We start from the raw sequence: 27,021 nt of genomic DNA, 5'->3' as shown, positions 1-27,021 counted from the left end.
GTGTCCCTCGCCTGTGTGCCAGAAGCTTGGAATGGGCGACAGGGGATGGGTCGCTTGATGATTGCCCTGTTCTGGTCATTCCCTCTGGGGCACCTGGCCTTGACCACTGTCGGCAGACAGGATATTGGGCTATATGGACAGTTGATCTGACCCAGTGTGGTCATTCTTATGTAAAAAATAATTATAATAATAAAAATGTTTAGTACAGAAACTCCCCAACATAATGACCTCTCAAGATAGCAACAATGTGAGATAACAACCTTGGCAAATAATGTATTTTAAAAATCTTGGCCTCCTAGGAAACATATGTATATAAGTTTCCATTCCCAGTCACAAATCTAGTATTCTGGAGCAAAGTCACTAAAATATAGTCCAACAAACAAATGTTTATTTAATGTGCCCCTCACTTTTCCCTCCACCGCACCCCACTCACCGCTGTTGTCCTTGGTCAGTGGAGACTCAGAGTTCAGAGGTGCTTTCACGTGAGTTCATCTCCCAGGTGGGGGCAAGAAGGCACCTTGCTCGTTCCTCCAGCTGCTCACTGGTCGCTCTGGCCACTGCTGTTCGTTGTGCCACCGTTCACTCCATCGCTCTGTTGCCAATGGCCCTGCGCCGTCACCTTCGGCTGCCACCTGCCTCTGTGACCTCTGCGAGTCGGTCTCTTGAGGTTCCACCGGCTCTCAGTGATTTCAGCCGAGCTCTCAGTGGGGGAACCTCGCTGCGAGTGCAGGCTGGGCCGTCTCTGCCACAGAAACACTGTCCCACAGCAGGTCTAAGCGCTTAGACCTGATTATCAGTGACTTCAGCTGTAGGGGTCACTGAACACAACAAAAGACTCTCTATGGAGCCTGATCAGCTCTGTCTTTAAACAGTGGAGAGGGGCAGGTCAAATCGTACTTGTGTCTCAGGCAGACCATCAAGCAAAACACCTGTCCCCACCCTCTCGCTCTCTCTCTCGATGCCCTCAGTCAGCACAGGTGAAGTACAGCTCTACTGCCCTTTACTCAGACAATAAGAACAACAACATTTCATTCCCACCCACCTCCCCCCGCATTCAAGTGATTTGTAACCCAGCTCCAGCCAAAATCTATCACTTGGGCAAGGCAGCTCTGTTTGCTGGATACCTCAGTAGATGAGGTGTGAATGTAAATACAATCTGGTCCTGAAGCCTTTCCCCCCAGCCCCCAGCTCATCACTAGCTGTCCGGGAGAGTGTGACATTGCACTCTATATGATTTTATGAAAATATGCTAATGAGTGTGAATATGATGTAACTTGAATATACTTCATGCAAAAGGTCTCTTGTAAGGAATCATTACAAAGCTTATAATCTACTGAGTGTGGTCATCCTAGTTGTATGTATGTATCATTCTTGTATCTGAAACTAGAAATATGAAGTATAACTCTGGGGGCCTATTGTAACGATGCAAAGTATGGGCCATTAATGGTGGTTTGGAATTTTGATGGCTCTGTTTACTTGTAAGTCTTTACTTGTGCTGGCAAGTGGGTAATGAAGTCTTACAGTGATGTGATCATGTCAGCTGAACTGGAATCCATCTTTAAGCTGGTGCTTTTCCATTTAGAAGGAGGGGTGGGGACCCAGAGAGGGAAAAAGGATTCCCACCTTGTGCCAAAGCTATATAAGGGGGTGGAACAGAACAAAGGGGGCGGCAGTCATGAGAAATCCCCTAGCTACCACCTGAGCTGGAACAAAGACTGTACCAGGGAAAAGGATTGGGCCCAGACTAGGAAGGCGTCCAGTCTGTGTTAGAAGCTTATTGAAACATCTCTGCGGGTGACATTTTATCTGTATTCAGATTTCTTACTGTATTAGGCTTAGACTTGTGTGTTTTATTTTATTTTGCTTGGTAATTCACTTTGTTCTGTCTGTTATTACTCGGAACCACTTAAATCCTACTTTGTGTATTTAATAAAATCACTTTTTACTTATTAATTAACCCAGAGTATGTATTAATACCGGGGGGGAGGGGCGGTCAGCTGTGCATCTCTCTCTATCAGCGTTACAGAGAGCGAACAATTTATACGTTTACCCTGTATAAGCTTTATACAGGGTAAAACGGATTTATTTGGGGTTTGGACCCCATTGGGAGTTGGGTATCTGAGTGCTGGAGACAGGAACACCCCTTAAGCTGTTTTCAGTTAAGCCTGCAGCTTTTGGGGGACGTGGTTCAGACCTGAGTCTGTGTTTGTAGCAGGCTGGCGTGTCTGGCTCAAACCAGGCAAGGGTTCCGGAGTCCCAAGCTGCCAGGGAAAACGGGCTCAGAGGTAGTCCCAGGTGGCAGGTCCCGAGGGGGGTTCTGTGACCCAACCCGTCAGAGAGAACTCATTTAGACTTTGCTTACAAATCGTCATTTGAAATTATTAGGTTGGTCAATATCACTGACATTGTCATAAAAAACAACAGCTGTATAAGGAAGCTAGTCTATGTTCATACTTTTCAAATCTGTGATACTTTTTCAGATACGCGTATTTTATCATACACTGTATATGCTTTAAAGTGTGTATTAATGTTTCCATTTCAATTCAAATTTCCAAACAATCACTAAATTGGCAACACTGAATGTAACTAGTTCACAAAACTGGGGGGTGGGGGGGATTGGGGAAATTCAGGGGTGTGTAAGGAAATCCCTATGGGGAGCAGTGGATAAACTGTCTCAGCTCTGCAGGGGCAGCCCCACACTCAGCACAGGGCGCCAGGAGCCCATCATGGGATGGGTCCAGCTTGGGAATCCCGCTCCCCAGAGGATGGGGACAGCGGAGAACTCGGCCTGTCGGTGAGAGTGCTGAACCTGACCCCGTCCCACACTACATTCAGGGCTGCCCCGGACGGAGTCCAGTGTCCCGAACCTGCTCGCCTCCATGCCCTGATCTCCCCAGTGCACGGCCCTCACGGCACTGGGGATCCCTGGACCAGCCCTGCCCCCACCCACAAGCTAGCTGGGGGCCAACAGAGGGAGGGAAGGTGAGGGGACGGGGGTGGGGGACAGGCAGGTCACTGGGGAAGAATGGGAAGTTCACCTGGCTCCTTCTCCCCTGGCACCCGGTCCACCCAGCCCCTCACCCCCCCCACTGACACCCACAACCCCCCACCTGGGCTGTCACTCAACGTGCCTCTTCACTGCAAAAAAGGCTCCTAACTCGGTCACAAAAGCAGGGCAGACATGACCCGTGGCTCGCCGAGTTCTAGCCCAGGCTGCCCCACAGGGTGTAACTAGGCTGCTGGGCCCGGTTAAATGCCACGGAGCCGAGTCAGCACCGCGAATGGAACTCGAGGTAGGAACACACCTTTCCAGCAGTGCGGAAACAGCCCCGCATGCGCCTACCCACACGCACCTCCGCATGCACCCAGCCCCGCGCACCCTCTCGCGCACACCCCCGCATGCACCCAGCCCCGCGCACCCTCTCGCGCACACCCCCGCATGCACCCAGCCCCGCACACCCTCTCGCGCACCCCCACGCGCACCCCCACGCGCGCACCCCCGCATGCACCCAGCCCCGCACACCCTCTCGCGCACACCCCCGCATGCACCCACCCCCGCACACCCTCTCGCGCACACCCCCGCATGCACCCAGCCCCGCACACCCTCTCGCGCACACCCACGCGCGCACCCCCGCATGCACCCAGCCCCGCACACCCTCTCGCGCACCCCCACGCGCACCCCCACACGTGCACCCCCACACGTGCACCCACCCCCGCACACCCTCTCGCGCACACCCCCGCATGCACCCACCCCCGCACACCCTCTCGCGCACACCCCCGCATGCACCCAGCCCCGCACACCCCCGCATGCACCCACCCGCGCGCACCCTCACGCGCACACCCCCGCATGCACCCAGCCCCGCATGCACCCAGCCGCACACCCTCTCGCGCACACCCCCGCATGCACCCAGCCCCGCACACCCCCGCATGCACCCACCCGCGCACCCACCCGTGCACCCTCTCGCGCACACCCCCGCATGCACCCACCCGCACACCCCCGCATGCACCCTCACGCGCACACCCCCACGTGCACCCACCCCCGCGTGCACCCACCCCCGCGTGCACCCACCCCCGCGTGCACCCACCCCCGCGCGCACCCTCACGCGCACACCCCCGCATGCACCCAGCCCCGCACACCCTCTCGCGCACACCCCCGCATGCACCCACCCCCGCACACCCCCGCATGCACCCACCCCCGCACACCCCCTCTCCCTCTCCCCACCTCAGGCTGCGGCCCGAGAGCCGATGGTGCCCGAGCGCGACAGGCCTGTTGCTGCATGTCGCACTAGCCAGGAGCCAGAACATGGACATCCCCCCACAGCGCCTTCCCAGGGTCAGCCGCTCCAAGGGCAGCCCCCCTGTGTCCCCCTGGTCTGACCCCCGTAGGCCGCGGGACGGAGGCACCAGGAGCAGATCTCTTTGCAACCCATCCCATCCTGAGTGAAAAAACGGTCACTGGGGGAGAACCCACCTCAGCCCTTGGACACTCGTCCCCAGGGTTCATAACCCTCCCCCCGCCCTGCCCCTCACCCAGCTCCTCTCTCTCGGCACACCCGGACCAGAGCTTATGGCCCTGCCTGTCCCCCCTTTGCTAAGTGCCCATGGAGAATGAAAGTGCCATTTCTAGGGTGGCCGGCAGGGGGGTTCAATCCCTAGGGTGGGGGATGAGGGGGACCCCTTGCAGAGACTTGTATGATCTTACAGGAGAAAAAATGATATACATGAATGTGACCCCCAACCAGCTAGCCCCTCCCCATCCCTGCGTGTCCCAAGCCAGCCCCCCTGCATGCCCCCAGCCATCCAGCCAGCCCCCCACACCTCTAGCTAGCTCCCATAGAATCCAACCAGCCCCACAGACATCCTCAGTGAGACCCATGTGCCAGCCACCCCCAGACAGACCTCCAGTCAAACCCCTTCGCCAACCCCCCACATGCTGGGCACTGCTCCCCTTGCAGGCCTCCAGCCAGCCCCACGTACCAGGCCGACCCCAGCAAGTAGCAAAGTAGGGACCTGCCCTTTCCCACTGCTCCAGCCTCGCACCTGCCCCCCATCCCCTGCTCTGGCATCTCCAGAACTCAGCCCCCACCTGCCTCTCTTCCTCTTATCCCCCAGACCAGCCCCTCTGCCCCCGACAGTGCCTCACCCGGCCCCGGGCCTGCCTTTGATGGGGGACAGGCTTCAAAACTGGCCCCGGCTGCTCTGCGGGCTCCTCTGGACGGGGCAGAAAACTTCTGGGGGAAGCCTGCTCTGAGCTGTGCCCCTTGGCTCAGCCCCGGCCCTGGGGCCAGGAGCCCCGACACCCACATGGGGCAGAGCCTGGCACAGCCGAGGATCCCTGGCCAAAGCCACCAGGCTCCAAGCGGGGTGAAAACATGTTTGGGTTTGCGGCAGCGGCAGGAATGTGCAGGTCCCTGGATTCCGGCGCTAATTGGAAACAGAGCGGCTGCCCTGCCGGCGCCTCCCCGGACAGGAAGGGGACAGCCAGGCTGCTCTCCCCAGCCAGGCCGGAGCATTGCCCACAGCCCCCGGCCCGCCAGCTGAAATCCCCTCCCCAAGGGGGCCCCTTGCCCCAGCAGGGGGGCCAGAGGCGGGGAGCAGCCAGGGCTTCCCCCAGCCCGCGAGCAGGCCGGTGGAGGAGGCTGCGGCAGGAATGTCACAGGGTGCCGCAGGCCAAGCCCGGCACACAGGCATGCCCACGCCCACGCGGGGGCCGCACCGGGGGCTGGAGCAGGGCAGCAGAGGCGAGGCGGCTGCGGGGCAGGGGAGACGCCAGGCTCTGGCACAGGGCTGGGAGCTGGAAGGAGCCAGGAGGGCGCAGGGTCCTGGTTCCAGCATCGCTCCCAGGCAGGGATCCACTAGCTCCGGCCTAAGGCCCACCTTCCGTCTCAGCCCAGCGCTTCTCAGGTTGGTCTCAGGCCTTCAGCCCAAGCTGAGGCCTGCTGGCCCCACAACGAGTGGGGCAGAGCGGGAGCTCCCTTCTAGCCCCTAGTGCAGTGCTTAGGACGTTCACCTGGGACGTGGGAGACGCCGCGCACCCAGAGCACGATGAGCAGAGGAGACCTGGCTGTGGAGTTTCCGCACCCCGAGCAATGGGGCCAGTCAGTCGCTGCCACCCCTATAAATAACTAACCCATCCCTGGAGCAGGGACTTAGCAGGGGTCTCCAGCACCTGGCGAGTGCCCTGGCCACTGGACCACCCCTAAGGCCCCTCCTCTGGCCTGGCCCAACTGCCCACTGTCAGTCACACAGCCCTGGCGCTGGTGTGAGGGCCGAGTCACTGACCCCTCCCTGATCTGAGCGTTGGGCCCTGGGGGCCCAGCATTCAGACCCTTGGCTAAGTTCAGGGGCCGGGTCCCCTCACTCTTAACAGGGATGCAAAGCCCCCCCAAGGGCCAGGTCACTGCACCTCCCAGTTCCTAACGCTCAGCAGCAAGAACTGAGGCCAGAACTGCGTCTCCAGCCTGGGCCTGCACCCACCTGCCCCAGCATGAGTGTGGGGCAGCACAGGGGGCACCCCAGGCTCAGCACCTGGGACAGGAGCCAGTGCGAAGCACCGACTGCCCCAGGCCCCACTCCTGCTGTGGCCAGGCTTCCTGGGAGCAGAGCGGAGTGCCCACCAGCCGCGCCGGCTCCAGCATCCCGACTCCCTGCCCTTCTTAATGACACAGCATCTTAGGATCCATTAGCCAGCAGCCGAGCAGCTGCCTCCGGAATCAATAACCCCTTCTCATCAATAATGAACCAGCCTCAGGCTGCCCTTGGGCTCCAGCTGCTCTGTAATCCTCTCCATTTCCTCCTGCTCCCAATATAGCCGCTCTCCCAGGGCCACCTCCCCAGGCCGGCGGCAGCTTTATCAATCCATCAGCAGGCTGGCGCAGCCCCCAGCCCCCTCCCCCATCACCCGGGCCTGGAATCCCAGCTCCGTCCATCTGCCGGGAAAAGTCACGCACTTGGTTCCAGCTCCGCGCTCTGCTCCCTTGCAGCTGCCCCTCCTGGGGACTGTGCTGGGGCCGGAGAAGGTGACACTGCCCAGCCTGGCCCAAAGGGCGCACGGCAGCTCAGAGATTGGCACTGCTCTGCCGCTCCTGCCAGGGGTTTAGCCCACGTTGCCTTCCCCAAGCTCTGCCCAGGCCAAACCCCACCCCCCGCACGGCGCTAGAATGTCCTTTGCCACTACTGGGCTGCCCCCTCCCCTCTGCTTGCCTCTCGCTCTGCATCAGCGCGGCGCCCGGCCCAGACGGGGCCCCCGTCTCGGCCGGGACCCGGGCAGCGCCCGGCCCAGACGGGGCCCCCGTCTCGACCGGGGCCTAAGTGCTGCTATCCCAAATAATAATCAAGTCCCACCCAGTGCCCCGGAGCCAGCCCAGGAACCCACACCGGAGCCAGGCCTACAAAGCCTATGGGGGGGTGGGGCTGTGCCGGAGGGGTGCGGTTCCTGTAGGGCGCAGCCCGGGGCTGAGGGCTCCCGGCTAGTCCGTTCCCCTCTGGCTGGTCTCACCCCCCTGCCTGGGCACAGGGCTCAGCCCAGGAGCCACTGCGGTCTCTCCCGGCTCCTGCTGGCCCCGCCCCACCCCGCAGCTCCCTTTACACTTCGGCCGGAGCCGCTGCGTCCCCCGCCGCAGGGCCCCCCAGAGCTGAGCCGCCCACGCTCCAGGCTGGGAGCAGCAAGCGCCTGCCCCGGCTCCCCGCTCCGCGGCTCCTCGCCCCCCTGCGGCTCGACCGCTTTTGCCCCCCGAGACCGCCGGACGGCCACAGCGCCGGGCAGGCTGGGTCCAACCCGGGGCCGAGGAGAGCTGGGCGGCTGGTGCTCCTGGGCTGGGGGCGGCGGGGGCTGCGCCGGACCGGGACTGCCCCTCGCAGCGGGCCGGGCAGGGGCTGCCTCCAGCGGTTGTGCCCTGTGCCGGGGCGGGGACGGCGCTGGGGCAGGTGCCTTGGAGCGTGGAGGAGACCAAGGCGTGGCCGGTGGCTGGGCACCGGGCGGAACCCCGGGCTGGTACCGAGACTCCTCGGGGCGCGGCGATGCCTCCTGCTCCGCTGATGCTCCAGCGCGCCCGGCGGTACCTCCCGCGCGGGCACTGAGCCCAATTTCCAAAGGGCTGCGCGCGCCCTCGGTGCCCACCCAGAGAGCAAAAGGGGGAAGGACCCCCCCAGTGCGCCCCGCCCCGCGCAGAGCCCCGCGCCCCCGGCCGCTGCGCCCCGCCCTCCCCGCGCACCCGGGCCGCTGCGCCCCGCCCTCCCCGCGCACCCCGGCCGCTGCGCCCCCGCGCACTCACCGCGCCCGCTGGCCCGGATGAAGTGGATGGCCGCGTCCGCGCCGCCCTCGTCGGGCGCGTAGATGTGGTACCGCACGGTGAGGTTGAGCGCCTCCTGCAGCTCCTGGTACACGCCCTCGATGGTGAAGTAGTAGGGCCGGTCGTCGGTCTTGTGGTCGGCGTAGAGCAGCGCGGCGCGGGCGCTCCAGTTGAAGTGCGCGTGGAGCTGCGAGACGAAGGCGCCCAGCTGCGGCGCCGAGGGCCCGGTGCGCACCGTGGTGCCGTAGTGGCCGCGCTTGTGGCTGAAGCCGGTGGCCACCGCCCCGGCCGTGATGAGCGGCAGGCGCCAGTGCGAGGCGAAGCGCCCCACCGAGGCGGCCGCGTAGACGCAGCCCGGCCCCAGGAGCACGTCGGGGTCGTGGTAGAGCTTCAGGTCCACGGCGTTGAGGGGCGCCACGTACTCGGAGCAGGCGCCCTCCAGCTCCGAGCTCCTGAAGTGGAGGCGGACGGCGAGCGGGCCGGGCAGCAGCGGGGGGTCGCCGCGCTCCAGCGCCTCGAGCGCCAGGCGGATGGCGGGGCCCACGCGCGGCCAGGCCCACGCGTAGCTCACGTTGCGCTCGGGCAGCACCACGGCCAGGCTCAGGCTGCGGTTCGCGCCCTCGGGCTCGGCGCGCCCGGCGGCCCGCAGCGCGGCCAGGAGCAGCAGCAGCCGCGGCGCCATGGGGGGCCCGGCCCGGCCCGGCCCCGCTCCGCTCCGCCCCGCTGCGCGGCCCCCTGCCCAGCCCCGGCCGGCGGCTCCCTGCTGCCGCCGCTCGCTGCCTCCGAATGCGCCCGGCTCCCCGGGAGCGGCCGCCTCCGCCCCCCGGCCCCCGCCCCCGGCCCCCGCTGCCCTGCGCCTCCCTCCGGACGTGACTGCACAGAGCCCGCCGCCGCGGAGCCAGCCCAGCGCCCCCTGCCGCCGCCAGCCCCGCGCGACCCCGCCGGGCCCCCGGGCTGCGCGCGGGCCGGGGCCGGGGCCGGGGCGCTGCTCGGGCCTGGAAGCGGATCAGCGGCCCCGCGGCCCCGGCCGCTGCTGCTCGCCGGGGGAGCCGGGGGCCGGCGCGAGAGCTGGGCGCCCCCCCGGCCAGCCCCGACCCCCCGCAGGCCGGCGCCGAGCTGGGGGGTGCAGCCCGTGTGCGCCTCGCGCGCTGGCCCCACGGTCCCGGGGCGCTGCTCGCGCACCGAATCCTGGAGCGCGCCCGGGGCGCCCCAGCGCTGCGGCCGGGCAGGCAGCCGCGGGGGAGGAAGCGCATTCACTCAAGGCTCCGCGGTGGAAGCTCACAGTGCTCCGCCATCCTTAGGGACAAGAGTCAACGTCCTGGGGAGCTGAAAGGGGCTCTCCTCCTCTCCGGGCTGGGCTGCCTCTCCTAGAAGCTGGGGGCACCCCGTCCCCAGCAGGGCACCCTGTCCCCAGCAGGACCCCCCACTGCGGGACAGGGGGGTGACATGAGCTGTGGTCCTCAGGGATGAGCCTCTGCATCAAGCCACCATCACAAGTATCCCCCTTGCAGGCAGCAGGACTATGCCCCCCTCCACATTACACCCCCCCCATGGCTTCCACCAATGCCCCCCCATCCCTGCCTCCACAGGCCCAGGGAAGGTGGCGCCTTCCCCTACCCTGTGCTCCAGCCGAGCAGCTCCCCAGACTGTGTCAGGCCCTTGGATGGTCCTTCCACAGCAGAACCGCAGCCACCCGAGCTGCCAACCAGCTGCAGGCCGCTGGCCCCTCCACATAACCCCTGCCTCCAGCAATGCCCCCAGGTGGGGGAGCCGCTGTGCCATGGAGTTATACAGGGCCCTGGCACAGGACTGGAGCCAGAGCATGGGGTGGTGGTGGGGAGATTACACAAAGATTATGGCAGTGGCATGGGAGGGTGTCACGGAGTCCCTGGGCGATGCTCTGGAACTGCTCCCCATGAAGCCAGGCAGGACTCTGGGGAAGTCTCCTCTCTGGGAGCAGCCTGTCTGCAGGGCACACAGCTCACCCGGCTTCCACCTTCCTGGGTCTGACCTCGGAGCATTCAGCCTCCTCCGCCCCTCCGTGCGCTTCCCACAGCGAGTCCGCTCAGGCGGGGTCCTGGGGAAGCCAGAGGGTCCTGCCCCCCAACTCCGCAGTGAGACGTGACTCTCAGCCAGCCAGTAAAACAGAAGGTTTATTAGACGACAGGAACATGGTCTAACACAGAGCTTGCAGGTGCAGAGAACAGGACCCCTCAGGCAGGTCCACCATGGGGGGGTGAGGGCCTCCCTCTCTTTCCCCAGCCAGCTCCAAACTGAAACTCTCCAGCCACTCCTCTGGCTTTTGTCTCTTTCCTGGGCCAGGAGGCCACCAGGTCTCTGTTCTCCAACACCTTCAGTTGGCACCTTTGCAGGGGGGAAGGGCCCAGGCCATCAGTTGCCAGGAAACAGGGTGTCGGCCATTCTCTGTGTCCAGACTCCTGCACACCTGCCTAGGGCTCTGCAACAATCTCACACCCTTATCCCACCACCTAGATACTTAAGAGATGCATACGGGAAACTGAGGCACCCCTACAGTATTCGGAGAAAACATTAAGAACAGTCCCGCTTTGTCACAGAGGGGCTCTCAGCTGGCAAACTAGACCAAGCTTTGCTGTTGGAGCGGAGTTGAGCGGACCCAAGCTCTGCTCTTCACACACGTGGAGCAGGAGGCCTCATGGTACCATCTGTGCGAGCGCTCGAGAGCGTTGGGGGTGTGGATGGGACGGGGTTCCGAAACCTGAGTTGCGGGGCAGAGGAGCTGCTCTCCCCAGGACAGGCCTGGGCCTATGCCACTCAGGGTCCTGCTAAGGCTGTTTTCTCAGCAGACTGCAGCCTCGGGCCTGGCAATGTGGCACACTCCGGCGTGTGGACTCCACGGCTGCTGGTGGGAATTTGGTCCGGCTGCATGGCGCAGAGCAAGTGGGGAGCCCGTGCTCAGCACAGCTCCCTGGGGAACGACTCCAGACAGTGCCCTGGGTGTCCTCTGTAGCACCAGTGCGGGCAACATCTGGGAACCGCAGCTGTGGCTCCTGTCTCCTTGCACAGCAGCTGTAGCGTGGGAGGGTGGCTGAGGGACGAGCCCCTGGCTCCGCTGCATGGGCCCTTCTGTTGAGAGCATCGTGACATGCCCAGGCAGGGCTCTTCTGCCCGTCTGAGCAGCTGCTGGGAACTCCACTGGTCTCTGCCGAAAGCTGAGCACGAGCGGATCCGCCTGGCTATTGCCAGACATTTGCATGGGAAGGATTTGATGAGCTCTGTAAAGTGTAGCATGTGAGGTTCCAAACGCCTGGAGCTGCTTTGGAGTCTGCTCCCCAAAACCCCTCCCAGTCTTTGCTACCGGCTCCCCCCTCGGACACACTGCCTTCAGCCCCCTCTGACCCTGCCCTCCTGCCCCCCAAAATCCCCTCCCACCCTGTGCCACCGGCTCCCCCCTCGGACACGCTGCCTTCAGAGGCCTCCGAGCCTGCCCTCCTGCCCCCCCAATCCCCTCCCAGCCTCACCCCTGGCTCCCCCCTCAGACACGCTGCCTTCAGACGCCTCTGAGCCTGCCCTCCTGGCCCCCCCAAATCCCCTCCCAGCCTCACCCCTGGCTCCCCCCTCGGACACGCTGCCTTCAACCCCCTCCGAGCCTGCCCTCCTGGCCCCCAAATTCCCTCCCAGCCTGTGCCACCAGCTCCCCCCTCGGACACGCTGCCTTCAGCCCCCTCCGACCCTGCCCTCCTAGTCCCCTCCCAGCTTCGCCCCTGGCTCCCCCCTCGGACACGCTGCCTTCAGCCCCCTCCGAGCCAGCCCTCCTGCCCCCCCAAAACCCCTCCCAGCCTGTGCCACCAGCTCCCCCCTTGGACACGCTGCCTTCAGCCCCCTCTGAGCCTGCCCTCCTGGCCCCCCCCATCCCCTCCCAGCCTCGCCCCCGGTGAGTCACCTGTTCAGAGCTGAGTGGTGCCCTTGGCCAAGTGCCCTGTGGGGCTGAGGTCGCTGCTTGCCACGGTCACTCTGGGGCTGCCTGACCAGCTCTGCCCCAAGGCCAGCGTGAGGAGCCAGTGATCACCAAACCGCCCCCACGGTGGCCCAGTGTGCGCACCTAGACGCTGAGCCCTGCGAGCCCCCCGCTGCCTCCCTCGCAGAGCCAGGAAACCCCAGATCAGCAAGACGTCCTACGTAACCCGCCCCCCTGGCCTTGCCCCGTCCCACTGGCATCACCCCTCCCCAGGCAAATGACGGGGGGAGGCAGGGAGCGGCTCTCGGGGGGACGTGGACCAACAGGCTCTGAGTGAAGGGCGCTCGCTCCCCTCCAGAAGCAGGGGTCAGAGCCCGAGCTCAGGTGGGCTCTGCGGGAGTCACCCGGCGGCAAAGGGCCAGAACGGCCCTGCCCATTGGGGGTTGCACCCAAAGGCACCATGGGCAGCGCTGCCAGTGGCCTCACCAAGCAGGGCGCAGAGTGCCCGTGGCCACCCTCCTGTCCGGCTGCCTGGTGCAGCCTCCTGGTTTCTGAGAGGACGCGCTGGGCCGGGGGAGCGGGAGTGTCTGGCTGGGGCCCTGGAGCTGGGGCTGGTGCCCAGCGCCTGGCCTGGGCTGCGCAGCACAGAGCAGGTTTGCATGTGTCTGTCTTGCGCTGCACGCAGCATTCCTCTCATTCCTGGGCAGGCCCCATGGTCCCACTGGGCCGGCCCTGGAGCAAGGCCTGCTGCATGCGGGGCCGGCCCTGGAGCAAGGCCTGCTGCATGCAACGCCAACGCCAGCCCTCGTAAACTCGGCAGCAGATGTGAGAGCCGCTCCCCACCCCACCACAGAGGCAGCTCCCCCTGGGCCCCGGGCTGCAGCCTGGAGCAGGGCTGTGGGAAAGGCCCCAGCCACCTGGCCTGATGCGCGGGGGGCACCAATCCCCTGCCACCCCTCGGTGCCCACTGGTCCACGCACAAGGAGCTGGCAGTGGTGCTGGGGAGGGCGGTCCTATGTGCTCCTGGTTCGGAGCTCCCAGGAGCAGATAGGACCCAGGGAGGGGGAGGCAGACACAGAAGTACAAAGGGCCGAGGGTGGGCTGAGCAGACAGGGAGAAAAAAGGGCTCAGAGGCAGAGGTGAGGCCTGGCAGGGGCAGTGTCCGGTGGTGTGAGGGGCAGGGGGGTGGGGCCAGGGCCCTGTGATGTAGGGGGCAGGGTAGGGCCCAGCAGAGGAAAGGGGCAGGCCCTATGGTGTGGGGGGCAGGGCAGGATCCAGTGGGGGAGGGGGCAGTGGCCTGTGATGTGGGGGGGAGGGGACAAGGCACAATGGTGTTGGAGGGGGGAGGCAGGGACCAGTGGCATGCGGGGGGGTGGACAGGGGACAAGGCCTAGTTGGGGGGGGGGAACAGAGCCCAGTAGGGGCGGTGGGCAGTGGCTTGTGGGGTGGGGGAAAGAGTGCCCAGTGGGGTAGGGGTAATTCCCCCCATCCCTGCCCCAGGCACAGACATTAGGCCTGAGGGAGGTGGCAGGTTTGGCAGGGCCCTCCGTGGGGTGAGGCCCCAGCCCCAGTGGGCACATTCCCACCATGGGTGTCATTTGAGGAGGGTGAGGGGGCATTGTCCCCCACAAACTAGAAGCTCAGGGCAGGTGCAGGATTCCCCCCCCCCCCCCCCGCACACACACAGATGCAAAGCCCCATTGGCCTGGCTGGAGCTCCCCCCCCATACAGCAGAAACGGGGAGTTCTGGGCAGCAGAGATACAAACTGGCCGGCCGCACGCCTCGTCGGGAACCGCAAGTCCAGTCGGGCGGCAGCGACCGGTACCACACAGTAAGTGAATCTCGCTCAGTTCTGTGCTAAACGCAAGCTACTAAAGAATAAAGGGCAAGTTTAGAAAAGCTTTGACGGGGCAGGAACCTCTTTCATTTAAATTCACCTGGGTAAAAGCAGTGTTTTCCGCGGCACCGTTACCTTTCGAAGCTGTGGTACGTCTCTGGTCAGCTGCAATCCCGAAGGAACCCGAAGCTTTTCTCCGAGTGACGCACGTCTCAGAGCTACGAGCGCCCTGCACCCCGGGGGTGGGAACGCGGAGCTCTGCGGCAGACCTCAAACTCTCCTCCGCTTCCAGCGCGCCGTCGGCTGCCACGAGTGGGCCCCACTCAGAGCCCCCAGCTCTGCCCCAGAGCTGCACCCGGGGGCCGGGGCCTGCTCCGCCCCGCAAGGCCTCTCCCTCTCTGGGGGCTGCCTCAGTGTCCCCAGCCAGCGCTGGGGTGGCTTTACTGACGTGAGGTGACACCTGGTGGCCACTGGGGGAAGTCCAGGCGCCCACCAGCTCCCGGGGCAGCCGGCTGCAGGACATGGCCCCCAAGGTCAAACCGCACGAGCCAACCCCACAGATCTTCACATGAGGAGCGTGTGGCATTTGGCCTGGCCTCTGGCTGTCAAGCTCCCCCAGCGCCTCCACGGTCCTGCCAGCAACCCCCACCCTGGCTCATCAGTTAATTCTGCCCCCTAGCCCTGCTCTGCACCCCTCGCAGCAATTAATGGAGTGGCCCAGGCCAAGTGCTGGGGATCGTTCTGGGCCTGGCCCCAGGGCAGCTGTGGTACTGCCCTGCTGGGGCTGGGCTGTTCTGCACCCCAGCCCCAAACTTCCCTCCCGCTCTGGGAGCCTGCGTGAGCTGTGCAGATGGGCTGCTGCAGCTCCCAACACAGAGGACAAAGACCCCAGCCCGTCTCTGTGAAGAGACCACACTCAGGGAGAAAGACACTCCCCGCAGAATGCCAGGCCCCTCGAGCACGGAGCTGGCCTTCCGCCCAGGGCCTGTGGTGTGCACAGTTCCATGCACATGCTCAGCCCTGGTGTGCCCACTCTCTGATCACAGGTGTGTGCAAGTCCGCATTGCACCTGCTGATTAGCCGGGTGACTGCACACGCACTTTGGGCATGGAGCTGCACAGATTTAAATGTGAAGGCGAGGCCCATCCATGCTCGTTATGTGCACACGCGGAGGTCCCCATGCAGGCAGTGCCCCTTGGGCTATGGTGGGAAGCGGCCTGAGGGAAAGAGAAGGGGTTGACGCTCGTGCTGTCCCTCAGCACCTGGACCTGCTGCTCACGGGCCTGGAGCCCGGCCCCTCATCAGTCTCCTGTTCAGGTACCTGTTGGCGGACTGTGCTTGTGACTTTGTGGGGACTCGGGCTCCCTCCCAAGCCTAGACCCCAGGGTGAGGGCCCTCTGGGAGCCCAGCCGGAGAGAACCCCAGGGTGGGGGTCAGGGCTTGCGCATGGCCCTGCTGTGTGGAGGATGTGTGTGACTGGTGGGCGCAGGGCTGCAGTGGCCAGGTCAGGCTCTGTGCAGACACGGACGGGCCACAGAGAGTCCGTCCCAGCCAGAGGCCAGATTTACTGTTCTGTTACCCCAGCGAGTGTGGGGTGAGGGGGCGCCCACTAACAGACATTTCTTAGTGTTTCCTCGCTCGGCCTGTCTCCGCCGGCCGGCCCAGCTTACGGTTACCTGGCACCAGCGCTGCAGCGTCCAAGTCCCCCCCAGGCAGACCAGGGCTGCCCAGAGTTCTCTGTCCTGCCCCTCCGCGGCCCAAGGGAAGAGGAGAGCACACAGACCACTCCCGCTTCTCGCCCCAGGCTAAGCTCCCCCTTCACACATCCCCCCGATGAGCGCTCTGCCCTTCCTTCCCAGGCTCGTGGTGTCTGGTAAGGACCTTCCCTTCCCCCTTGAGCAGGGGGCTCCCCTGTGCAGGCTCTGGCCCCCCACTCTGGACTGCATTCAGCCCCCCAGCTGCAGCAGAAGGGCCCTTTGTCGTGATCTAGCAGATCTCTGCACCTCACCCAGCACAGCAGAGATTAGCCTGCTGTGACGAAGTGGGACTGTTCTTAATGTTTCCTCTGAATAGTGTGGGGGTGCCTCAGTTTCCCCTGTGCAGTTCTTAAGTATCTAGGGGGTGGGATAAGGGTGTGTGATCATTGCAGAGCCCTAGAGGGCAGGTGTGTGCAGGGGTCTGGACACAGAGAATGGCCAACACCCTGTTTCCTGGCAACTGATGGCCTGGGCCCTTCCCCCCTGCGAGGTAAGAGCTAAAGGGTTGGAGAACAAAGGAATCAGGTGACCTTCTGGCTGGGAAAGGGGAAAGCCCAGAGGAGGAGGGGCTGGAGGGAGTTTCAGTTTGGGGCTGGCTGGGGACATGGAGTGAAGGGCAGACGTGGTTGTCTGGCTCACTGCCCCCCAAAATGGACCCAGCTGAGGGGTCCTGTTCTCTGCATCTACAAGCTCTTTGTTAGACCATGTTCCTGTCGTCTAATAAACCTCTGTTTTACTGGCTGGCTGAGAGTCACGTCTGACTACGGAGTTGGGGGGCAGGACCCTCTGGCTTCCCCAGGAGCCCCGCCTGGGCGGGCTCGCTGTGGGAAGCGCACGGAGGGGCAGAGGATGCTGAATGCTCCGAGGTCAGACCCGGGAAGGTGGAAGCTGTGTGAGCTGTGTGTCCTGCAGACAGGCTGCTCACAGAGAGGAGACTTCCCCAGAGTCCTGACTGGCTTCATGGGGAGCAGTTCCAGAGCATCGCCCAGGGACTCCGTGACACCTGCCTCTAGGCGGGTTTCTCCCCTATCCTGCCCCTGGTTGAAAAGATAGGGACTGTTACATGCGCGAGGAGACAAATAAGAGAATACCCATGGGGATCGAGATGGGAAAGCAGGAGGTTCTGTTCCCACTGTCTCAAGGTACAGGGCCAAAGTGACGTTCGACAAGACTGAAAAGTGGGAAATTTGAACTGGATGGGAGCAAAAGCTTTTTCACACAACAGAGAATCAGCCTGTGGAACTCATTGCTACAGGACTTTGAGGCTGAGAGCTTACCGGGATTCAGACAAGAGATGGACATTTCTATGAATAACAAGACCCAGAGTTAGAATAGTAAACACTAACCCCCTGAAAGGACTAAACCCCTCCTGCTTCGGGGCATGAGCATGTGCACGTGTGTGTAACTTCCTGGGGGGTGGATTAGCTCATTACTGCAGGGTTCGTGCCCCTTTCTCTGAAGGAGGCAGTGCTGGCCACGGCCAGAGACAGGGCTTAAGGACCCCAATCTGATCCTATATAGAGATACCTATGTCCTCATGCCCCAGTGGGTAAGCGCCACCTAAGCTTGGGGTAGCAAAGCCGGTGCAAGGTGCAGACTGGGTGGCAGGGTGTTCCCCATGGGAGGGCTGTCTGGGGTGGGCAGGGGGTGTCCTGGCTGTTAGCCTTTTAGCAGCAGAGAGAGTTGTTAGGGTGGTGTCTATGAATGCCCACAATTTGCCCAGTCTCTTGGGAAAGAACCTTTCCAGAGACACATTGAAGTAGAGATGTGGGGCGGGAAGGAATCTTGAGACATCATCAAGTCCAGCCCCCTGGGCTGCGGCCAGGCCAAGTAACCCTAGACCAGCCTGTAAAGAAGCAGGACTGTCCTTAATGTTTTCTCTGAATATTGTGGGGGTGCCTCAGTTGCCCCTAGGCAGTTCTTAAGTATCTAGGGGGTGGGGTAAGGGTGTATGATCCTTGCAGAGCCCTAGAGGGCAGGTGTGTGCAGGGGTCTGGACACAGAGAATGGCCGACACTCTGTCTCCTGGCACCTGATGGCCTGGGCCCTTCCCCCCTGCAAGGTGAGAGCTAAAGGGTTGGAGAACAAAGGAATCCAGTGACCTCCTGGCCCGGGAAAGGGACAAAGCCCAGGGGAGGAGGGAGTTTCAGTTTGGGGGCTGGCTGGGACATGGAGTGAAGGGCAGACGGGGTTGTCTGGCTCACTGCCCCCCAAAATGGACCCAGCTGAGGGGTCCTGTTCTCTACACCTACAAGCTCTGTGTTAGACCATGTTCCTGTCATCTAATAAACCTTCTGTTTTTACTGGCTGGCTGAGTGTCCTGTCTGACGGCAGAGTTGGGGGGCAGGACCCTCTGGCTTCCCCAGGACCCCGCCTGGGCAGACTCGCTGGGGGAAGCGCACGGAGGGGCACAGGATGCTGAATGCTCCGAGGTCAGACCCAGGAAGGTGGAAGCCGGGTGAGCTGTGTGTCCTGCAGACAGGCTGCTCCCAGAGAGGAGACTTCCCCAGAGTCCTGCCTGGCTTCGTAGGGAGCAGTTCCAGAGCATCGCCCGGGGACTCCATGACACAGCCCTGACAGGGGTTTGTCCAACCTGGTCTTCTAAACCGCCGACGACAGGGATCCCCAAGCCTCCTGTGGGCACGTGCTCCAGAGTTTAGCTCCCCTGAGAGTTCAAAAGTCTTTCCTAATCTCACCTACATCTCGCATGTTGCAGATTAAACCCATCATGTGTTGCAGTTTGCTTCTTCTTCTCCTGTCAGTGGCCATGGAGAACAGTAGATCCCTGTTATCTTTGTAACAGCTCTTAATATATCTGACGACTTATCAGGTCCCCCTCAGTCTCCTTTTCTCAAGGCTAAACAGGCCCAGTCTAACCTTTCCTCACAGGCCAGGTTTTCTGAACCTTCTTGTTTTGGTTGCTCTCCCCTGGAGTCCCTCCAATTTGTGCACATCTTGCCTAAGTGGGGTGCGCAGAATTGGACACGGTATCCAGCTGAGACCTCCCCGCTGTCAAGTTCAGAGGGAGGATTACCTCCCGTGCCTTACGTGCGACACTCCGGTTAGTGCCCCTCAGGGCGACATTACACTTTTTCACAACTCCACTATGCTGTGGACTCACATTCAGTTTCTGATCCACTACAACCCCCAGATCCTTTTCTGCACTGCTACCACCCGCCCAGTTGTCCCCCATTTGTAGCTGTGTATTTGATTTTGCCTTCCCAAGTGCAGTACTTTGCACTTGTCTTGATTGAATTTCATCTTGTTGATTTCAGATGAATTCTCTAATTTGTCAAGGTCGTTTTGAATTCCAGTTCAGGCCACCAAAGTGCATGTAACCCCTCCCAGGGTGGTGTCATCCTCATATTTTATGAGCATATTCCCCACTCTATAATCAATGGAGTAGTACCAGAACCAGGACTGACCCCTACAGGACCCCACCAGATTTGCCTTCTAGGTCTGACAGCAAACCCTTCAGACCTACTCTCTGAGTACAACCTTTCAACCAGTTTCAACATAAGAACAGCCGTACTGGGTCAGACCAAAGGTCCTTCCAGCCCAGTCTCCAGTCTTCCAACAGTGGCCAATGCCAGGTGCCCCAGAGGGAATGAACAGAACAGGGAATCATCAAGTGACCCATCCCCTGTCGCTCATTCTCAGCCTCTGGTAAACAGAGACTAGGGACACCATCCCTGCCTATCCTGGCTCATAGCCATTGATGGACCTATCCTCCATGATTTTATCTAGTTCTTTTTTGAACCCTATTATAGTCTTGGCCTTCACAAGATCCTCTGGCAAGGAGTTCCACAGGTTGACTGTGCATTGTGTGAAAAAAATACTTCCTTTTGTTTGTTTTAAACTTGCTGTCTATTAATTTCATTTGGTGGCCCCTAGTTGTTATGAGAAGGAGTAAATAACACTTCCTTATTTACTTTCTCCACACCAGTCATGATTTTATATATCTCAGTAGTATATACCACGATAGTATTCACCACCATGTAATTTTTGACAGGTTTTCACGCCCCCTTTAGGGCTTATGTCCTGCCCTCCATTCCCGTTGGTGTTGAGGTTTGGTGCCATCGGCCCTTATGAATTTCTTTTTGATTATTTTATGTTTGAATAGGGAGTATGTTGCATGTTTGTGCTTTGCTACAGGTGGTTGATTGTTCAGAGGAAAAGGTTGAAAAAATAGAAAGAAAAATAAAAGATTTTTTTTGTTTTTAAAGGGTTAGTTTGAAAGAATAGAGGCAAGTTATAAAAGAAAGATTTTTGGTTAGGTTTAGCAAGGAGAGATGATTTTAAAGGCCTAGTTTGGCATGTTAAAGAATAAAAAAATTGAAATAAATTTAAAAACTATTAAATATAAAGATAAGTTAAAAAGAACACATGGCAAAAAAAGGACATTTTATAAAGCGGAGACTGTTTGGTAAGCACATGGTAAAATATAAAGGGAGGTTAATAGAAAAGCATTTAAAATATTACATATAAGGCTAGGTTAAGAAAAGAGCATTTAAAAACATTAAAAAAATATTGAAAAATATAGACAGAGAACAGGGAAGAAAAGGGAAAAGAAAGCCCCTTTGCAAAGAGCAAAGACAGGCAGCACGTGATTGAGTCAGAGAGAGAGAGAGATCTTACCCCTGCGACTGTTCCTGGGGAAAGAGGGAGCTCCCAAGGCTCACAACCCCTCAGGCTAGTTAGCGCCACCTTTGGATCGGACCAATCAGATGCTGCTCTACACCTGCGTCATAGATTACATTTTCCTGAACCAATCCTGTAGTCCCAAGGTTTTTAAACACGAGCCATGTCCCGCCCCTCAATACTCCCCTGTAGCATATCAAGCACTCACTGCTGCAGCACCTCATGCTGGTCATCCAGGAATTAGCTCAGTTCCAGCACTCTCAGCACCTCCTGCTGACCGCTCTCCCTCCCAGACCCCAGTGCCCCTTTTCTTGGGGTGCTGCCCCACAGCCGTGCCCCCACACTCCCAGGGGAACCTCTTCCCCCTATCCCCACCTTGCCTCAGTGGCTACTGCCAGTCATCATCTAGCCCCCTTTCTCTGGGGGCAGACTGCAGTCTGTAACAGCCATTCATCATTGTTAAGGGGGTTGGACCAGCTGCCTCTGCCTATCCCTGGCCTGTACCTCTGCAGCCCCAGTACCTGCCTTGGGCCTTTAACCAGGCCTCAGCCTGGGGAGTTGCCAGGCTGGAGCTCCCCAGCTCCTCTTGCCCTTCCCCAGCACTCCTCTGCCCTAGGTCCCCTGTGCTCCTAGCAGCCAGGTCCTTCCCCCTCCAAGGCTGGAGAGGGACTGACCCAGCTCCTCTTTTAGCCCTTAGATCAGGGCCAGCTGTGGCCTCACTGGGTGCAGCCACAGCTCTGTCCCCTACTCAGCCAGCCTCCCTCAGCTGCTCTCACTCCTTTTTTCCTAGGAGCGGAGTAACCACCTTGCTGCACCCCCATGTCAAAATCCCACCCCTGGGGGTAGGGGAGGTCCGCTAGCCTGCGTGACCTGGAGATGTCCTGCCAGTCACACTCGCTTCTCTTCACTGTCCTTCAGCTTCAGGGCCAGGTCTTCCTTCCCCCTGTGGGCTTTCTGCAGCTCCACCCCACTGTCCAGCGGGCCTGCTCCACTGCCTCCAACCACGCCTGCAGGTCAGCATCCCCCAGACCCTCCACCTTTGGGTTCTGGGTCCATTTTGTGGCCTTCCCCATGACCACCTGAGTCCCGACCTCTTGCTGGGCCCACTCTATCACAGTTCCTTTGGTTGAGACCTCCGCAGTGACGGTCTGGATCCTGACCTCCCGCTGGGTCCCCGATGCGGCCTCCGCCCCCTCCCGTTGGTGGCCTGTTGGCCAGTTGGCCATCAGCCCTGCAGCATCAGCCCTGCGGCCTCAGCCTCAGCTCTGCAGCCATCATCCATCATCATCAGCCCTGCAGCCATCAGCCCTGTTCATTTTTGACCATTCCGGGGCCCCAGGCACCTCCTTCCTCAGCCCCTCTCTTCCCTTGAGGGGGCAGTGCCTCTTAATGTGGCCCGGTTCATGGCAGCCCCAGCAGGCTCCCCATCTCTTCACTGCTTTGGGCCTCTCGTGGTCTTCCTTGGGTCCAGCTTTCTCACGGGGGCTTACCTGGACCCCCCGCCTCAGGCCTGGGCACACCCACTGTACGTGTCCGCGATGTCCACAGGCCCAACATGTCCATGGCCCCCTGGGTTCCCTCACCAGGCGGGCTGTCTTAGGGACTTGCTCCTTCCCCGGCTCGAGGTGAGGCACCCTGTCCCCATCCCAGTAGGGACAATCCCTTTTTAAATGTCCACACCGCCCACAGGCGTAGCAAGCCCTGTGCTCCGCCACAGGCCTCCTGGCCCTTGGCTTCTCAAGCCATTCTCCACAGCTCCTCCGAAACTCCCTTCTGAGGAGTTTTACCAGGGTCCTCTGTTCCTCTGCCAGCTACCCTAACTGTTCCTGCAGGGCCCACTGCGCCTCACAATGCCTCTGCTAGGTCTCCCCGACCTCATGCACACGTCTCTCAAGCCTCTCAGGCTGCTAGACTGCCCCTTTCCTCAGGGGACCCAACCTGTGGGACGGCACAAGAACCCTCTGCAAAGAACACCTCTGCGTAACCTGGATCCATCGTCCCCTCTCTCCTCTGCTCAGCAATAGTCCCAGTCCTGTCCCTTGTATCGGGGTGGCTGGCTATGCCCGCATTCTTCACCACGTGTAACAGGTCGGGACTCACCACCATGGCACCTCCTGCTGGTCATCCGGGCATTAGTTCAATTCCGGCACTCAGAGCGCCTCCTGCTGACCGGTGTCTTTCCTGTCTCAGGCCCACCATGTCCCTCCCAGAGCCCAGTGCCCCTTTCTTTGGGGTGCTGCCCCACAGCAGTACCCCCACACTCAGGGTCTCCCCTCTCAGGGGAACCCCCTCCCCCTATGCCCATCTCGCCTCAATGGCTACTGCCAGTCGTCATCTAGCCCCCTTTCTCTGGGGCAGACTGCAGTCTGTAACAGCCACTCATCACTAGCAAGGGGGTTGGACCAGCTGCCTGTCCCTGCAGCCCCAGTACCTCCCTAGGCCTTAACCAGGCCTCTGCCTGGGGAGTTGCCAGGCTAGAGCTCCCCAGCTCCTCTTGCCCTTCCCCAGCACTGCTCTGCTTGAGGGACCCTGAGCTCCCAGGCAGCCAGGTCCTTCCCCCTCCAGGCCTGGAGTGAGGCTGACCCAGCTCCTCCCTTAGTGCTGAGACCAGGGCCAGCTGTGGCCTGATTAGGTGTGGCCCAGCTGTGGCCGCTTCCCCAATCAGCCGCCTCCTTTTTACTTAGGAGCGGGGTAAGTGCCCAGCTACACCTGCCTTATTCTTACCTAAAAAATCAGAGCCCAAGCATCTCTCCCGCCAGGCAGCACTGTTACACAGGTGCTTTCATAAAGCTTAAAAGCATAAGCCCTTAGTTACAGTTTTAACCCCCCCCGTTTTAGACTAACATTGGTCATTTTTAGTGAGGAGAATTTGAAGCTGCAGCAAAGCCCGTTAGCAAAAACAGCGTCTGTGAGCCAGTGGGTCGGAGAGAAGAAGGCTGCTTCTTCCCCCACTTTTTAACAAAGACAAGGGAAGGTTATATTCAGTTTTCAAAGGAATAAACACTTTCAAAGACAAGCCTATGTGAAGACAGAGTGTGTTTTTATGGCGCTCAAGGGGTGCGGGGTTTGTCAAAAGGGCAGCAGGTTGCCCCCAGAGTGCGCGTGCAGCTAGGTTACAGTTTGTCAACAACAGCAAGAAGTAGAGGAGGAGCGGGCTGCTCCCCTAGCGAAGGCCCACCCAGCTCCCCCAGCCCCGGGGGGTGTGTAACTGTTGCTTTGCAGGCCCTGCTACAAAGTATCTTTAAGTCTGTTTTTGTGAATATTTCTGACAGGCCGTAGGATGGGGGAGATAAGACCTCGGGAAGTGGGAAGGAGCTTCCGCTTGCCCGTGCTAAAGCATAACCGCTAACACGGAGCGGCTGCCTGCAAACCTGTTTCTCTAAAAGAGTTGTCAACCTTCCCTCTAAAACTCAGGACAGGTGTCTTACCCCCGTGGCCTGAGCTCTGGGGCTTTTTAATTTGTTTGTCCTCGGTTTAAATTTTAAAAAATATTAGAAAAGAAGAAGGGGGGGGGAGTAGGAAGGTGTGTGGGGGCGAGGCAGATCCCTTATCTCTGGTAAAAACAGCAGCAGCCCCAGCAGCAGCTCATTTGTTTTACATAAGCTAATTTTTTCTTGTTTTTTTGTATAAATCCAAACTTTAAAAGCAATCTTGTCTATGTTTTGTTAATTTTGTTTTGTTTATTAAAACACATGTAAACTCCCCTCAGTTGCCAGTTGCCAGGTCTTCTTTAAAACTTTAAAAGCAATCTTAAAACTTTAAAAGCAATCTTGTCTATGTTGTGTTAATTTTGTTTTGTTTATTAAAACACATGTAAACTCCCCTCAGTTGCCATATTCTTACCCAGTTGCTGTTTTGGTATGTAAAAAACACAATTTTTAAAAGGCCAGTGTTGCTTTTTAAAGCTGGTTCTGGCGGGACCCAACTGACAGTGTCAATTCAGGACAAATTGCTCAGAGCAGGGCAGTCACAGCCCCAGGCTGGGGTTTCTGTGCACACCAAGGCAAACCGAACCAGCCAGACAGAGAGGACTTTGGTTTTACCCCACTGGCTAACCAGGACAAATTGCTCAGAGCCGGGCAGTCACAGCCCAAGGCTGGGGGTCCTTTACTATTAAGGCACCAAACCAGCCAGACAGAGAGGACTTCAGTCTCACCCCTCTGGCTAACCACCAGTCACCCAAGCAATTCCCTCAGACACTCCAGTGTCCCAGTATCCCCACCAGTGCCATTCGTTATGGGGACAAACGGTTACGAAAACCAACACCCCAGTAAAAGAAAAAAGGTTCCCTCAATCCCAAAGGACCAAGCCCCAGCCCCAGGTCAATGTACAAATCAGATCTTACCCACAAATCACGCTGTTGCCAATCCCTTAGAATCTGAAATCTAAAGGGTTATTCATAAAAGGAAAAAGAGAGAGATGAGAGCTAGAATGGGTTCAATGAAATCAATGACATACAGCGATGGCAAAGTTCTTGGTTCAGGCTTGTAGCAGCAATGGAATAAACGGCAGGTTCAAATCAAGTCTCTGGAGAACATCCCCTGCCGGGATGGGTCCTTCAGACCTTGGTTCAGAGCTTCCGTTTGTAGCAAAGTCCCTCCAGAGGCAGGAAGCAGGACTGAAGACAAGATGGCGGAGCTGCAGCAGCTTTGTATACTCTCTTGCCATGTGGTCTTTCTTTCTTTGTCCCAAAGACAAGCTGCCCATCCCATGGCCTGGAAACACCTCAGAGTTCTCTCCATAGGCAGGTCCCTGCACACCTGGCTGAGTCCCAAGGCGTGTCTGCCTTCTCTCAGTGGGCCAGGTGTGTAGCTGATGGTCCTTAATGGGCCATCCAGCAGGGTAGGCAGAGCTGACACCAACATGTCTGGGGTGTCCCCCAGAGGCACAGCACAAGTTTGAAATACAGACAGTCTAGAGCCAATATTCATAACTTTAACTACAAAAATGATTCACACATATAGACAGCATCATCATAATCAGCAAACTTTAACCTTGTCTGAGACACCTTATCTGACCCCCTTTATTCAAGATTTGGTGCCACTACAGGACCTTGGTTGCAACCATGTACTATATGGTCCCAGTTCAAGTCAATAACATGACAGCCAGGCCAGTATCTTCAGCCTTTTTAGTTCACTAAACTTCTACAAAATATCCCTGAGGTGCTTTGTTTTGTTACAGCTCCGTCAATGCTGCTTTTTCATGTTAAACTTTAAAAAAAACAAACCAACCTAATAGGCTGCCAATAGGCCTCACTGCACACAGGTTTCAGAGTAACAGCCGTGTTAGTCTGTATTCGCAAAAAGAAAAGGAGTACTTGTGGCACCTTAGAGACTAACCAATTTATTTGAGCATGAGCTTTCGTGAGCTACAGCTCCCTTCATCACTTCACTTCAGCTCACGAAAGCTCATGCTCAAATAAATTGGTTAGTCTCTAAGGTGCCACAAGTCCTCCTTTTCTTACTGCACACAGAGTAGCCTTAAAAAAGGTCACGTAGTGTTACATCTCCGTCAATGCCATATTTTCACGTTAAATGTCAAAAACCTTTATATAATGAAACACGGCATGTTTAGCAAGTGTTAAAAGTCTGGGGGGAAAGTCGAGGGGTGGGGGTGTTCTTCAGACAGGCTCTTTCTGAGCTTCATGCAGTCACAAAGCAGTGTTTTTTGTCTTTTACAACCAGTGAATGGAATAAATACTTGTTATAACTTTCACAAAGTGTCTTTCAATGTAGTCTCACCATTTGTTAAAACTTTAACAGTGTTTAAAAAGTTAGGAAAGAAGTCTGTGTAAAAAAAGAAGCAAAGCGAAGGGGTGACTGACCCCTCGGGCATGGCTAAGGCAGAGTATAGTGCATGGATCACTGCTCGCCTTATCTGCTAGTCTGATCTGTTTTTAAAATGTAGAGAAAGCCACAGACTTCCCCTCCCCACCCCCCACCCAGCACTGGTGCTTGTGCACAAGGGATATAGGCTGTTGGGGCATCTGGACCATTGCAAAGCAGCCCAAGAACCCCTCTAAAATCATACCATCTTCTGCTTTAGCTGGACCTTTTCATTTCCCCATGCAGGCCCTCTGCATTAGGACTTAATCATGACCCCTCTGATTTCAACAGTGTCTCAGGTCTCTTGTCTATCAGTTCATATTATTTAATGCTGGAGGGTACGCCAGACGGTAGGGATAGGATACAGAGGGACCTAGACAAATTGGAGGATTGGGCCAAAAGAAATCTGATGAGGTTCAACAAGGACAAGTGCAGAGTCCTGTACTTAGGACGAAAGAATCCCATGCACCGCTACAGACTAGGGACCGAATGGCTTGGCAGCAGTTCTGCAGAAAAGGACCTAGGCGTTACAGTGGCCGAGAAGCTGGATATGAGTCAGCAGTGTGCCCTTGTTGCCAAGAAGGCCAATGGCATTTTGGGATGTATAAGTAGGGGCATTGCCAGCAGATCGAGGGACGTGATCATTCCCCTCTATTTGACATTGATGAGGCCTCATAGAATCATAGAATATCAGGGTTGGAAGAGACCTCAGGAGGTCATCTAGTCCAACCC

At 59.0% G+C, this 27,021-nt stretch overlaps 1 protein-coding gene across 2 annotated transcripts in view; it reads right to left on the bottom strand.

The window, feature by feature from the left end:
* NPR2 (natriuretic peptide receptor 2) overlaps nucleotides 1-8,988 on the bottom strand; it is a 51,330-nt gene extending 42,342 nt beyond the window's left edge. The window contains exon 1 of one of the 2 annotated variants that reach the window (XM_048834679.2): nucleotides 8,274-8,988. In XM_048834679.2, the coding sequence (XP_048690636.1) occupies nucleotides 8,274-8,973 (700 nt within the window). In that variant the 5' untranslated portion in view covers nucleotides 8,974-8,988. Of the gene's footprint in view, nucleotides 1-5,143; nucleotides 5,495-8,273 lie in introns of those variants that run through there. The other variant, XM_048834680.2, reaches the window with a different exon arrangement.
* Nucleotides 8,989-27,021: the final 18,033 nt, after the last annotated feature.

The sequence above is a fragment of the Caretta caretta genome, chromosome 5, assembly GCF_965140235.1.
Source record: "Caretta caretta isolate rCarCar2 chromosome 5, rCarCar1.hap1, whole genome shotgun sequence".
NCBI classification, from domain to species: Eukaryota; Metazoa; Chordata; order Testudines; family Cheloniidae; genus Caretta; species Caretta caretta.
This window is presented reverse-complemented; position numbering and strand designations above follow the sequence as displayed.